The sequence below is a fragment of the Heptranchias perlo genome, chromosome 10 (assembly GCF_035084215.1).
Source record: "Heptranchias perlo isolate sHepPer1 chromosome 10, sHepPer1.hap1, whole genome shotgun sequence".
Taxonomy (NCBI): Eukaryota; Metazoa; Chordata; class Chondrichthyes; order Hexanchiformes; family Hexanchidae; genus Heptranchias; species Heptranchias perlo.
In genome coordinates this window covers 78358545-78371308 of record NC_090334.1, presented here as the reverse complement: position 1 = coordinate 78371308, position 12764 = coordinate 78358545, and the positions used below count along the sequence as shown (strand labels likewise).

Genomic DNA, 12764 nt, shown 5'->3' with positions numbered 1-12764 from the left:
GCCTCTGTTTGCTCATTGGGTAAAAGCACTGCCTAGTGAGTAACTGAGCCATACAGACCCGGAAGGTCCCAGGTTCGATCGTCTCTCTCTGCTTCAACAGGCCTGTGGACAAGGACAGAAAACTCAGCCAGTGACCCTATTAGGAAGTGGGAGTGCATGAATTTCTGATGAGTATCAGACTTGTGATGAAAGAAAGACTTGGATTTCTATAGTGCCTTTCAGGATGTCCCAAAGCGCTTTACGGCCAATGAAGTACTTTTGCAGTGTGGTCACTAGGAAACACGGCAGCCAATTTGCGCACAGCAGGATCCCATAACCAGCAATGTGATAACGACCAGATAATCTTTTTTAGTGATGTTGGTTGAGGGATAAATATCGGCCAGGACACCAGGGAGAAATCTCCTGATCATCTTCAAAATAGTGCCATGGGATCTTTTACATCCACCCGAGAGGGCAGACGGGGCCTCAGTTTAACGTCTCATCTGAAAGACGCCATCTCCCACAGTGCAGCACTCCCTCAGTACTGCATTGGGAGTGTCAGCCTAGGTTTTGTGCTCAAGTCTCTGGAGTGGAACTTGAACCCACAACCTTCAGTCTCCTGCGAGAGTGCTACCACTGAGTCATGGCTGGCAAGTAGCCTGGTGACAGTGTTTTGGCTCACTCAGCCACAACAGCTTGAATTACATAGTGCACCTCGCACAAAAGAATCGTTTAAGCACTTAACAACGAAGAACTGACACTGGGCAGAAAAAAAGGACATTTTGTGTTGGGGAGCAGACTGCAGATGGGTTTTTAGGGGACTTTTGAAGGTAGGGAGGATATTATCAATCATGGGATGATGAAGATGGTGGATTGGAGTAGCAGTGGTGGTGAGAGAGAGATTGAGGCATACCATCTTGAGCATGAAATCTTCCCCACCCCACCCATTCTTGCCAAGCCCTTGTCCCCCAGCTCATCAACTTTAAGGTCCTTATTTTTAAATCCCTTCTGGCCTTGCTGCACCTTAACTGAGTGATCTCCTCTAGTGGTATGTTCTCTCTCTCTCTCTCTCTCTCTCTCTCTCTCTCTCTCTCTCTCTCTCTCTCTCTCTCTCTCTCTCTCTCTCTCTCTCTCTCTTCCCCCCCACCATCAGCAGCTGATCTTTTAGTCATCGCGCACCTACTGTCTAGAGCTCGATCATAAAACCACTTTATAGTTTCTATAAATGTCAAGAGAAAAAGATTAGTGAAGACAAATGTAGGTCCCTCACAGTCAGAAATGGGGAACAAAGAAATGTCAGAACAATTAAACACATACTTTGGTTCCCTCTTCACAAAGGAGGACACAAATAACCTCCCAGAAATGTTAGGGAACCAAGGGTCTAGTGAGAGGGAGGAACTGAAGGAAACCAGTATTAGTTTAAAAAAAATAGTGCTAGGGAAATTAATGGGGCTAAAGGCTGACAAATCCCCAGGGCCTGATAATCTACATCCCAGAGTACTAAAGGGAGTGGCCCTGGAAATAGTGGATGCATTGGTGGTCATCTTCCAAAATTCTATAGACTCTGGAACAGTTCCTGCAGATTGGAGGGTGGCAAATGTAACCCCACTATTTTTTTAAAAAGGAGGGAGAGAAAAAACAGGGAATTACAGACCAGTTAGCCTAACATTAGTAGTGGGAAAATGCTAGAGTCTATTATAAAAGATGTGATAACAGAACACTTGGAGGGCATTAACGGGATTGGACAAAGTTAGCATGGGTTTATGAAAGGGAAATCATGCTTAACAAATCTACTGGAGTTTTTTGAGGCTGTAACTAGTAGAATAGATAGGGGAGAACCAGTGGATGAGGTGTATTTGGATTTTCGGAAGGCTTTTGATAAGGTCCCACACAAGAGGTTAGTGTGCAAAATTAAAGCACATGGGATTGGGGAGGAATATACTGGCATGGATTGAAAATTGGTTGACAGACAGGAAAGGGAGAGTAGGAATAAATGGGTCTTTTTCTGGGTGGCAGGCAGTGACTAGTGGGGTACCGCAGGGATCAGTGCTTGGGCCCCAGCTACTAACAATATATATCAATGATTTGGATGAGGGAACTAAATGTAACATTTCCAAGTTTGCAGACGACACAAAGCTGGGGTGGAATGTGAGCTGTGAGGAGGATGCAAAGAGGCTCCAATGTGATTTAGACAAGTTGGGTGAGTGGGCAAGAACAAGGCAGATGCAGGATAAATGTGAGGTTATCCACTTTGGTTGTAAAAACAGAAAGGCAGATTATTAACTGAATGGTGATCGATTGGGAAAAGGGGCGGTACAACAAGACCTGGGTGTCCTTGTACACCAGTTGCTGAAAGCGAGCATTCATGTGCAGCAAGCAGTTAGGAAGGCGAATGGTATGTTGGCCTTCATTGCAAGAGGATTTGAGTCCAGGAGCAGGGATGTCTTACTGCAGTTATACAGGGCCTTGGTGAGACCACATCTGGGAGTGCAATGAAGGTTTAACAGACTGATTCCTGGGATGGCAGGACTGAGGTATGAGGAGAGATTGGGTTGACTAGGCCTATATTCACTAGAGTTTAGAAGAATGAGAGGTGATCTCATCAAAACATATAAAATTCTGACGGGACGAGACAGACTAGATGCAGGGAGGATGTTCTCGATGGCTGGGGAGTCCAGAACCAGGGGTCACAGTCTCAGGATATGGGGTATGCTATTTAGAACCGAGCTGAGGAGAAATTTCTTCACTCAGAGGGTGGTGAACCTGTGGAATTCTCTACCACAGAAGGTTGTGGAGGCCAAGTCATTAGATGTATTCAAGAAGGAGATAGATATTTCTTAATGCTAAAGGGATCAAGGGATATGGGGAAAAAGCGGGAACAGGGTACTGATTTAGACGATCAGCCATGATCTTTTTGAATGGCGGAGCAGGCCCGAATGGCCTACTCTTGCTCCTATTTTCTATGTTTCTATGTTTCACCCTGCTATCTTTCTGCCTTCCTTAGTAGCTCAACCCCTAACTCCAGCACTGTGCTTTTGCTTCTCCCTTTCCCCCACTTGCATTTCCATCTACACTCACCCTCCTCCCCTCTTCTCCACCCCCACCCCCACTTCTCCCCATTGCAAAAGGTGCTGAGTGGCGCTGAATAAATGCAAGTCGTTCAGATTTTTATTTGCAACACATTTTTTGCTGGATTCAATTTTCTTTTTTTGAAAAAAAACTTAAAAATCTCTCTACTCATTCCTACAGCAATTTTCCTGCAGCAATGTCATTTCTTGCGACAGACTGGCCATTCAGAAAAAGCCATTGCCCTCTTCCAGGCTCTCATTGACTTCACCTTCTTCAAGCCTGACAGTGTTGCTGGCCTGCTAACCAAGGCACAGGTAAAGGCAGCCCTTCCTCACCGGCTTCATGTATTTACTAACAGTCTCTTGCTTTCATGTATTACCTCGGTAGGGTTTGTTGACAATTTGCCTTCACTATTCCTGGGCTAGGAAGGGAGATAAGGAGTCCAAAAATCCCATTCCCGATTGCTGTCCAGTGACTCCTGCTGGAAAGTGAGGGGATAAGGACATTGTCTGACGGGATCAACCTCGGCTCTGACCCTTGTCCCACGGCTGATTAATCTGCCGCACTTGCTGTCCAGTGTCTCTGATGGTTCGACCTTGTGGAACTGTACCACAGTGCTTAAGTAGGAGGAGCAGGAGTGGGCCATCCGGCCCCTAGAGCCTGCTCCGCCATTCAATAAGATCATGGCTGATCTTCGACCTCAACTCCACTTTCCCGCCTGATTTTCCCCCCCCCCCCCGGCCAATAGCCTGAGATTCCAAAAATCTTAGCGATCTCAGTCTTGAATATACTCAATGACTGAACATCCAAGGCCCCCTGGGGTGGAGAATTCCAAAGATTCACAACCCTCTGAGTGAAGAAATTCCTCCTCATCTCAGTCCTAAATGGCTGACCCCTTAACCTGAGACTGAGTATGAACCAGTGCTTTCAGGAGAGGAGGATGAGTTAAAAATGGTGCTACCCAAGGTAAGAGCCAGCTTAACAGAAATAGTCAGGTGCTCTGGTAAAATTCACAAGTCAGCTTTTCATTGTCGATCTTGCGTTATCTTCTGTTGTTAAGCGGGTTACCAGTCTATATATAGATGCAAATACGTCACCCGGACACCCTTTGTGTGCTCAGATCTGTTCTGTAAATGCCATGTTTAGTGTAACCGCTAAACTACAGTAATTGTATGGGCACTTGCAAAGACATATTTATTGTATCTAACATGAATGTTGTGCAACGGAGACCAAAGAACCACTTGGAAAGTTTAGTCATTTTATAATTGTGTTCTAAATGAGCTGAATTTTTGTCTGATTTACACTCCTGTGAAGCGCCTTGAGACACTTCACTACATTGAAGGTGCAATATAAATGCAAGTTGTTGATGAATATTTTGTGTATAATTGTTACATTTTTGGGGTTTTCCTAACCCCCCTCCACCCCTCCTTACCCTAGATTATTTAAGCTCTCGTGTTTTAGATCACTCCCGTGGGTGCGTCCTAACTCCCCAAATCTTTGTGTATCCTCGACTCGAGACCTCCGTAAGGTTTCAGAAATGCTCCTGGATAAACGCCATTTTGGGAATTGCTGTTAGTTACTGAACTACCTCGCGCCTCCTTGAGATCCAGAAGACTTCAGTTTTCCAAAGCAGGGGAGCATCAGGTGAAATGTAGTTTAAAATGTGAAACACATTTATTAAACAAATTTATGAGCTTGCAAGTAATCTAACAGTGATTATAATCATTCCACATTTACAGTGAAAAGAAAGAGCTTGCATTTATATAGCGCCTTTCACAACCTCAGGACATCCCAAAGCACTTCACAGCCAAGGAAGTACTTTTTGAAGTATAGTCACTGTTGTAATGTAGGAAATGCGGCAGCCAATTTGCGAACAGCAAGGTCCCACAAACAGCAATGTAATAATGACCGTATAATCTGTTTTAGGTGTTGGTTGAGGGATAAATATTGACCAGGGCACTGGGAAGAAATCCTCTGCTCTTCCTCGAAATAGTGCCGTGGGATCTTTCACGTCCACCTGTGAGGGAAGACGGGGCCTCGATTTAAGGTCTCATCTGAAAGACGGCACCTCTGACAGTGCAGCGCTCCCTCAGTACTGCACTGAGTGCCAGCCTGGATTATGTGCTCAGGTCTCTGCAGTGGGATTTTCTGGGAGAGGGAAAAAAAAAAGAGAAAAACCAGGGCCAATAAGGGAAAAAATACTCTGGACAATTCCTCCCTGTCCCCCCTTGGGCAATCGAAACCAGTCCAGGAGATCACCAGCCGCTCCAGGAGACCATATAATCCGGCTCGCACTTCAGAGTGCAGCACTCCCTCGGTAGCACAATCAGAGATGTCTTCTGGGCGAAACGTTGAGTGAGTTGAGATCTTGAGTTAAAGCAGAAGGGAGAAAAAACCTCTGATTGAAATTCTGTTGTTTGAAGGGAAATCACTAATAGCAACAACTGCTTGACTGTCTCAGGAGCTGGAGGCTTTCTCACTCACTATGTTTGAAATTTTCACATCGCTGCTTTCAAAATGACACGTTCACACTACACAAAAGGGTAATTCAAGGCAGCAAAATCCCGACATTTTGCCATTTACTTTGAAGCCCTGGTATTTCTCTTTCTTTCCACTCTTTCTTTTACAGAAATCAATCACTTAAAAAAATTTTTTTTTTTTTTTGAAAGCCCCACTTAAACACCCAGAGAACTCCCACTGATGTTGAAATTAATGAGTGTTTGAACAACAGATGCTGCAGCATGTGATAAATATCACAAAGTCGAGATGAATATAGAGGAAGAAGATTTTGTAAAAGCATCTGTCTGGAGGCGATGAGTCCCATGGATCCAGTAGACAGCCTAAAACCTGAGCAACATGCCGTTCTCAATACTGATCTTAAAATTCATCCTTGCACTTCTGCTCTCTTTGAAGTTTCTAGTGCTTGGATGGGCTCTCTCCAGGTAACGAAGTACCAGATTCCAGCGCTCGCTTTTTGAGGCTGTTCTCAAAGCTGTCGGCACTCCAGTAAGCCCTCCTTTTTGGTCTGCTGTTTGACCACTGCAGGCTTCGCAGAGTGCTGAGTCAATGTGTAGGTCGATGCAGCAGCCAGTGGGATGCTGAGTTCAGACCAGGAAGCTCCAAGGTTCGATCCCCTTGCACCGTGCTGAATTAGCAGATCGCAGCTGAGGGCTCGGGACCCGGGTTGGCTTGGTGAGACAGCCGCAGTGACTTCCCCGCTCAGGCCCGAGTTAAAATTGCAGTTGGGTCTCCATGACTCACGCAAAGGAGGACCCCACCGGCCTTGGGCAGGTGTCCTGGCTGCCTGCTCTGGAATGCAGGTCAAAATCTGCGAGATCTCGGCAACTCCAGGGAGGGGCATTTTAACTGCCTATCAGCCCAACTTCAGCTGGGCAACTAGGGTGAACATGGCCCCCCCCCCCCCCCCCCACCTTTTATACTGATGGGTGGTTTCTGCAGCTATGGGATAACCCCATCACTATTAAGGTGCCTTAATAGGGTCAGAATGTCAGCCATGGCTCAGTGGTAGCGCTCTCGCCTTGGAGACTGAAGGTTATGGGTTCAAGTCCCACGCCAGTGACTTGAGCACAAATTCTAGGCTGACATTCCCAGTGCAGTACTGAGGGAGTGCTGCACTGTTGGAGGTGCCATCTTTCGGATGAGGTGTTAAACCGAAGCCCGTCTGCCCTCTCTGGTGGATGTAAAAGTTTCCCACAGCTACTATTTCGAAAAAGCGCAGGGGAGTTCTCCCCGGTGTCCTGGCCAATATTTATCCCTCAACCAACAGATGATCTGGTCGTTTACCTCATTGTGCACTAATTGACTGCCGCGTTTCCTACATTACAACAGTGACTGTACTTCATTGTCTGTAAAGCACTTTGCCTTAAGGCAAAGGAAGGAGAAAATTCACCTGGAAAAAAATTGATCAGGGTCCCTGATGGATAACCAATGACCTCCTGCTGCAAAGTCAGACTCAACTGCTTTGCCCTCACCCCCCCTCCCTCGGTTGAATAGCCTGCGGACACTCACCATGTCAGAAATGAAGAATAGCCACCTGGGCTCCATAGAACCACACCACAGGAGGAGAGAGGCTTCGTATTCCCATTGATGGGGGGCGGGGGTGGAATCGATCAACACCCCAACGTACGATCGAAGGACCCCTCAGTTATTGTGACTGTGCTCGGTCGAGATCAGACATGCAGCAGATCGACAATTTAAGTGGCGTATTTTCAATTTGCTATGGCTGAATTGTTTGATAGAGAGCTGATTCTGTAAGCTAGACAAGCAATCTTCTATCATGTCTGAATTAGCACTGCTGGATATCTGCAGTGCAGTGCCAGCTGCATGTTAGTATGTACCGCGCATGACTGACTGAACCAACAGGAGCCGTACCCAAGAGTGTCCTGCGGATACCTTTTGAAACTTAAAGATAACTAGGAATTAAGAATGTAATTTTTTTTTACTGCTAGCTTTGCTAAAAATGCCAAATACGAGAAAAGGCCTAAGTGGCCAGAGGTGGACCAGGAGCGCCCCCAAGTGGTCGACCAGTTATACAAGAGGATGTTCCCTGCAGTTAAGATATTGTGCTGTCGCCGATCTTAATGAGTATTGGGACAGATTCTCCTGGATCTGCAACGGAGATATTGGATTGCAACAAATGGCCCCGCTGTCAGTGAGCCCACCCTTAGTGGGATGGACTCCGCTGGGGGGGGGAGCGTGCGCACACCTCCCCGTCCAATCATCCTCTATTTGTTGTACCCAAGCAATCCAATAGCCACAAGTATAGAAAGAAGAACATGAACAATAACTTGCATTTATATAGCACTTTTAACGTAGTAAAACGTCCCACGGCGCTTTACAGGAGCGTTAACAAACAAAATTTGATAATGAGCCACATGAGATGTTAGGACAGGTGACCAAAAGCTTGGTCAAAAAGGTAGGTTTTAAGGAGCAACGTAAAGGAGGAGAGAGATAGATAGATGGAGAGGTTTAGGGAGGGAATTCCAGAGCTTGGGGCCTAGGCAGCTGAAAACGCGGCCACCAATGGTGGAGCAAAGGAAATTGGGGATGCGTAGGAGGACAGAATTGGAGGAGCGCAGAGATCTCTGAGGGTTGTAGGGCTAGAGGAGGTCAGAGAGATAGGGAGGGGCGAGGCCATTGAGGGGTTTGAAAACAAGGATGAGAATTTTAAAATCGAGCCGTTGCTGGACCGGGAGCCAATGTAGGTCAGGGGGTGATGGGTGAACGGGACTTGGTGCGAGTTAGGATATGGGTAGCAGAGTTTTGGATGAGCTCAAGTTTATGGAGGATGGAAGGTGGGAGGCCGGCTAGGAGAGCATTGGAATAGTCGAGTCTGGAGGTAACAAAGGCATCAGTCCAATTATCTTTTTTGTCCTTCAGTATATTTGTAACTATAACAGAAATTCTGTTGAATTTAATTATTCAACAGGCATGCAGTTTCAAATTAAATATGTGTTCATCGATGTCCAAACAGAAGATCCATTCACCTATATTTTGCTGTCTTTCGGATGAGACTTTAAACCGAGGCCCCGTCTGCCTTCTCGGGTCTACGTAAAAGATCCCACGGCACTATTTTGAAGAAGAGCAGGGGAGTTTTTCCCTGGTGTCCTGGCCAATGTTTATCCTTCAACGACCATCACTAAAACACACTAACTGGTCATTATCACATTGCTGTTTGTGGGACCTTGCTGTGCACAAATTGGCTGTTGTGTTTCCTACATTACAACAGTGACTGCACTTCAAAAGGACTTTGTTGGCTATAAAGCGCTTTGGGACAGCCTGTGATCCTTAAAGGCGCTATATAAATGCAAGTTAGTTCTTTCTTTCAAACACAAGATTTATTCATGTTTATTTTTTCCATCTTTGTCTGCACAAGGGTTCCAGGAATGCCCTTACCAATAAGCTAATAAAAATACATTATTTAAAAAAATATATTATTCTACACTTTGTTAGCTCATCTCAGTTGGGGAAGTCTTAACGGCGCTGTAGATGGACTCGGTGTGCCAGGGCTAGGGAGGGAAAAATCAGCTAGGGTTCCCCACTCCTGATTGGTATGCAGTGGCCCCTATTTTGACGAGAAGTGCACGTGCGTGCGGAGGTGGCTGAGAGCACCATCGGACTGACTAGCCCGCTGACGCTCGTAGGTCAAAAGTGATCAGGTGGGTGAGGTTGCCAGCACCCGTGGAACTGTACCCTAGCGAGAGGCAGCGACGTCAGGAAAACACAGGATGCAGAATCTTACAAATGTAAGCTGCTTTTCCTTTTTTAAAAAAAAACACCTTTTTTAGCAAGTAGGTGAAAGTAGAACTAAGGTACTCAAACAGCATCGCATCTACAGAAGCATTGTGAAGCACTTATAGAATGAATTATTTTGAAGTGTCGTGAGTGCTATGTAGGCAAATGTTGTTCAGATGAAGTGTAAAGCCAGGTGTCACAATTACCTTATAATTGTCATTGCAAGATGTCGGAATATTTTTCCCCAGAGTGTGGGAATTGTAGGGTAAATTCAGCGACCCCACCCCCACTCCCGGATGAGAGCAGCACTCAAAGGGAGCATAGGTTGGAGGATCAGTGCTGCAATGTTGTAATTTCATCTCCAAAACACGTGCTCCCTCTGAGCGTGGCTCCCTGCTGGGAGTGTTGGATCTTTACAAGCCTACCCAAGAAAAGAGTAAAACTGCTGACATTATTAAAAGCTATCTATGTATATGTCTGTGTGTATAATTAGAATATCAATTTATACAACCACTGGTTTACAGCACAGAAGGAGATCATTCGGCCCATCGTTTCTGTATCCGCTTTTTCTAGAGCAATCCAAAATAAGTCCCAGAGCCCTGCTCTCCCCATTGCCCTGCTCTCCCTCTGGTTGAAATATCTACTCTTTCCATAACACACGCTCTCACGCTCACTCTCGCTTCCGTCTGCACACACTTCCTGTCAGCTTTCCATTATAAATTCCCATATCCATATCTATAATGGAAACTGTCTATGTAAACTTGTCAAGCTGTATTTGCACCCTCCGGTATTTAGTGAAGGTGCTGTAGTGCCACCGCTGGCAGAAGGATGTAATTGAGGGATATGGAACGAAGGCCGGTAAATGCAGTCGAGGTACAGATCAACTATGATCCAATTACATGGTGGAACAGGCTCTAGGGGCTGAATGGCCTACTCCTGTTCCCTATGTTCCTACGATAGTGTGACAAGTTTACATAGGAATTTATAATGGAAACACAGAAATAAGGACAGAATGTATATGACTTTAAAATGGGGACTGAATTACGTCTCCACACCCTGACTTGATTACCCCCGCCCACCCTCCAAACCTGTTTCACCCACGGGTAGATTTTCACTGTTGTCGGACCAGCCTGATTTTCATTCTGTTGATACAACGGGCAGCTAATCCGCTCTGCCACATTACTGCCCAGGTGGTGAAGGCGAAAATCTATTCCATGGTCTTGATTTCCCCGTGTGCCACACCACAGCAGATCGACTGGTGAGCATGAGATACATAGTTGTGCTATTTCCTTAAGCAGTGTGTATTTCGTAGTATAGTACCATACCATGATACAGCACAGAAAGAAACCATTTGGCCCATTGTGCCTGTGCTGGCTCTTTGGTAGAGCTATCTAATTAGTCCCACTCCCCTGCTCTTTCCCCATAGCCCTGTAATTTTTTTCCATTCATGTATTTATCCAGTTCCCTTTTGAAAGTTATTATTGAATCTGCTTCCTTCACCCTTTCAGGCAGTGCATTCCAGATCATGATAACTCGCTGTGTAAAAAATGTTTCCTCATGTCACCTCTGGCTCATTTGCCAGTCACCTTAAATCTGTGTCCTCTGATTACCGACCCTTCTGGAAACAGTTTCTCCTTCTTTACTCTTATCAAAATCCTTTGTGACTTTGAACACTTCTATCAAATCTCCTCTTGACCTTTTCTGCTCTTAGGAGAACAACCCCAGTCTCTCCACATAACTGAAGTCCCTCACCCCTGGTGCCATTCTAGTAAATCTCTTCTGCACCCTCTTTAAGGCCTTGACATCCTCCTTAAAGTGTGGTGCCCAGAATTGACCACTACTCCAGCTGAGGCCTAACCAGTATTTTATAAAGATTTAACATAACTTCTTTGCTTTTGTACTCTCTGCCTTTATTAATAAAGCCTCCTCAACTTGTCCTGCCACCTTCAAAGATTTGTGTACATTCACCCCAGTTCTCTCTGTTCTGCACCCCCTTTAAAATTGTACCATTTAGTTTATATTGCTTCTCCTCGTTCTTCCTACCAAAATGTATCACTTTACACTTCTCTGCGTTAAATTTCATCTGCCATGTGCCTGCCCAGTTCACCAGTCTGTTTATGTTCTCCTGCAGTCTGTTACTATCTACCATGTTGTTTACTACATTTGTGTTTCGTGTCATCTGCAAACTTTGATATATATTAATGACCTGGACTTGGGTGTACAGGATATAATATCAAAGAGCAGCAGTCTTAATACTGACCCCTGGGGAACACCACTGTATACTTCCCTCCAGTCTGAAAAACAACCGTTCACCACTACTCTCTGCTTTCTGTCCCTTAGCCAATTTTGTATCCACTGTCCCTTTAATCCCATGGGCTTTAATTTTGCGAACAAGTCTATCATGTGATACTTTATTAAATGCCTTTTCAAACTGCACATCAACCGCACTACCCTCGTCAACCCTCTCCGTTATTTCCTGCATCGTTGGAAAATAGCCCATAGCTTAGAGTTGATTCTTGTAACAACTTGCTAAAAGGCTTTCTAGGGTGAAGTGCTGGAGTGATATTGTCGCAGAGCTAGCATCCTCCTGCCAGTTTAGCACTGAGGTTAGTTGTAGTTCTGGATTGCCTTACTGCAAACAAGAAAAGAAAGAACTTGCATTTATCGATGCCTTTCACAACCTCAGAACGTCTCAAAGTGCTTTACAGCCTGTGGAGTACTTTTGAAGTGTAGTCACTGTTGTAATGTAGGGAAACAGGGCAGCCAATTTGTGCACAGCAAGATCCCGCAAACAGCAATCTAAAAGCTATTCCAGTACAGCTACAACACTGGCATCTACCTGACAATGTGGAAAATTGCTCAGGTATGACCAGTGCACAAAAAGCATTCAATGGCATTACCATCACTGAATCCCCCACCATTAACATCCTGGGGGTCACCATTGACAAGAAACTTAACTGGACCAGTGACATAAAATCTGTGGCTATATGAGCAGGTCAGAGGCTGGGTATTCTGCAGCGAGTGACTCACCTCCTGACTCCCCAAAGCCTTTCCACCATCTACAGGGTACAAGTCAGGAGTGTGATGGAATAGTCTCCACTTGCCTGGATGAGTGCAGCTCCAACAACACTCAAGAAGCTTGACTGCATCCAGGACAAAGCAGCCCGCTTGATTGGCACCCCATTCACCGTCAGCGCACCATGGCTGCAGTGTGTACCATCTACAGGATGCACTGCAGCAACTCACCAAGGCTTCTTTGACAGCACCTCCCAAACCTGCAACTTCTACCATCTAGAAGCACGAGGGCAGCAGGCACATGGGAATAACACCCACCAGCACGTTCCCCTCCAAGTCACACACCATCCTGACTTGGAAATATATCACCATTTCTTCATCATCGCTGGGTCAAAATCCTGGCACTCCCTACCTAACAGCACTGTGGCAGAACCTTCACCACACGG

General features: G+C 45.7%; 1 protein-coding gene across 1 annotated transcript in view; it reads left to right on the top strand.

Moving 5' to 3' along the window:
- Window positions 1–12764, top strand: part of nrde2 (NRDE-2, necessary for RNA interference, domain containing) — a 72241-nt gene that overhangs the window by 27442 nt on the left and 32035 nt on the right. Inside the window, exon 8 of the mRNA XM_067992188.1 lies at window positions 3229–3362. Coding sequence (XP_067848289.1) covers window positions 3229–3362 — 134 coding nt within the window. The remainder of the gene's footprint in view (window positions 1–3228; window positions 3363–12764) is intronic.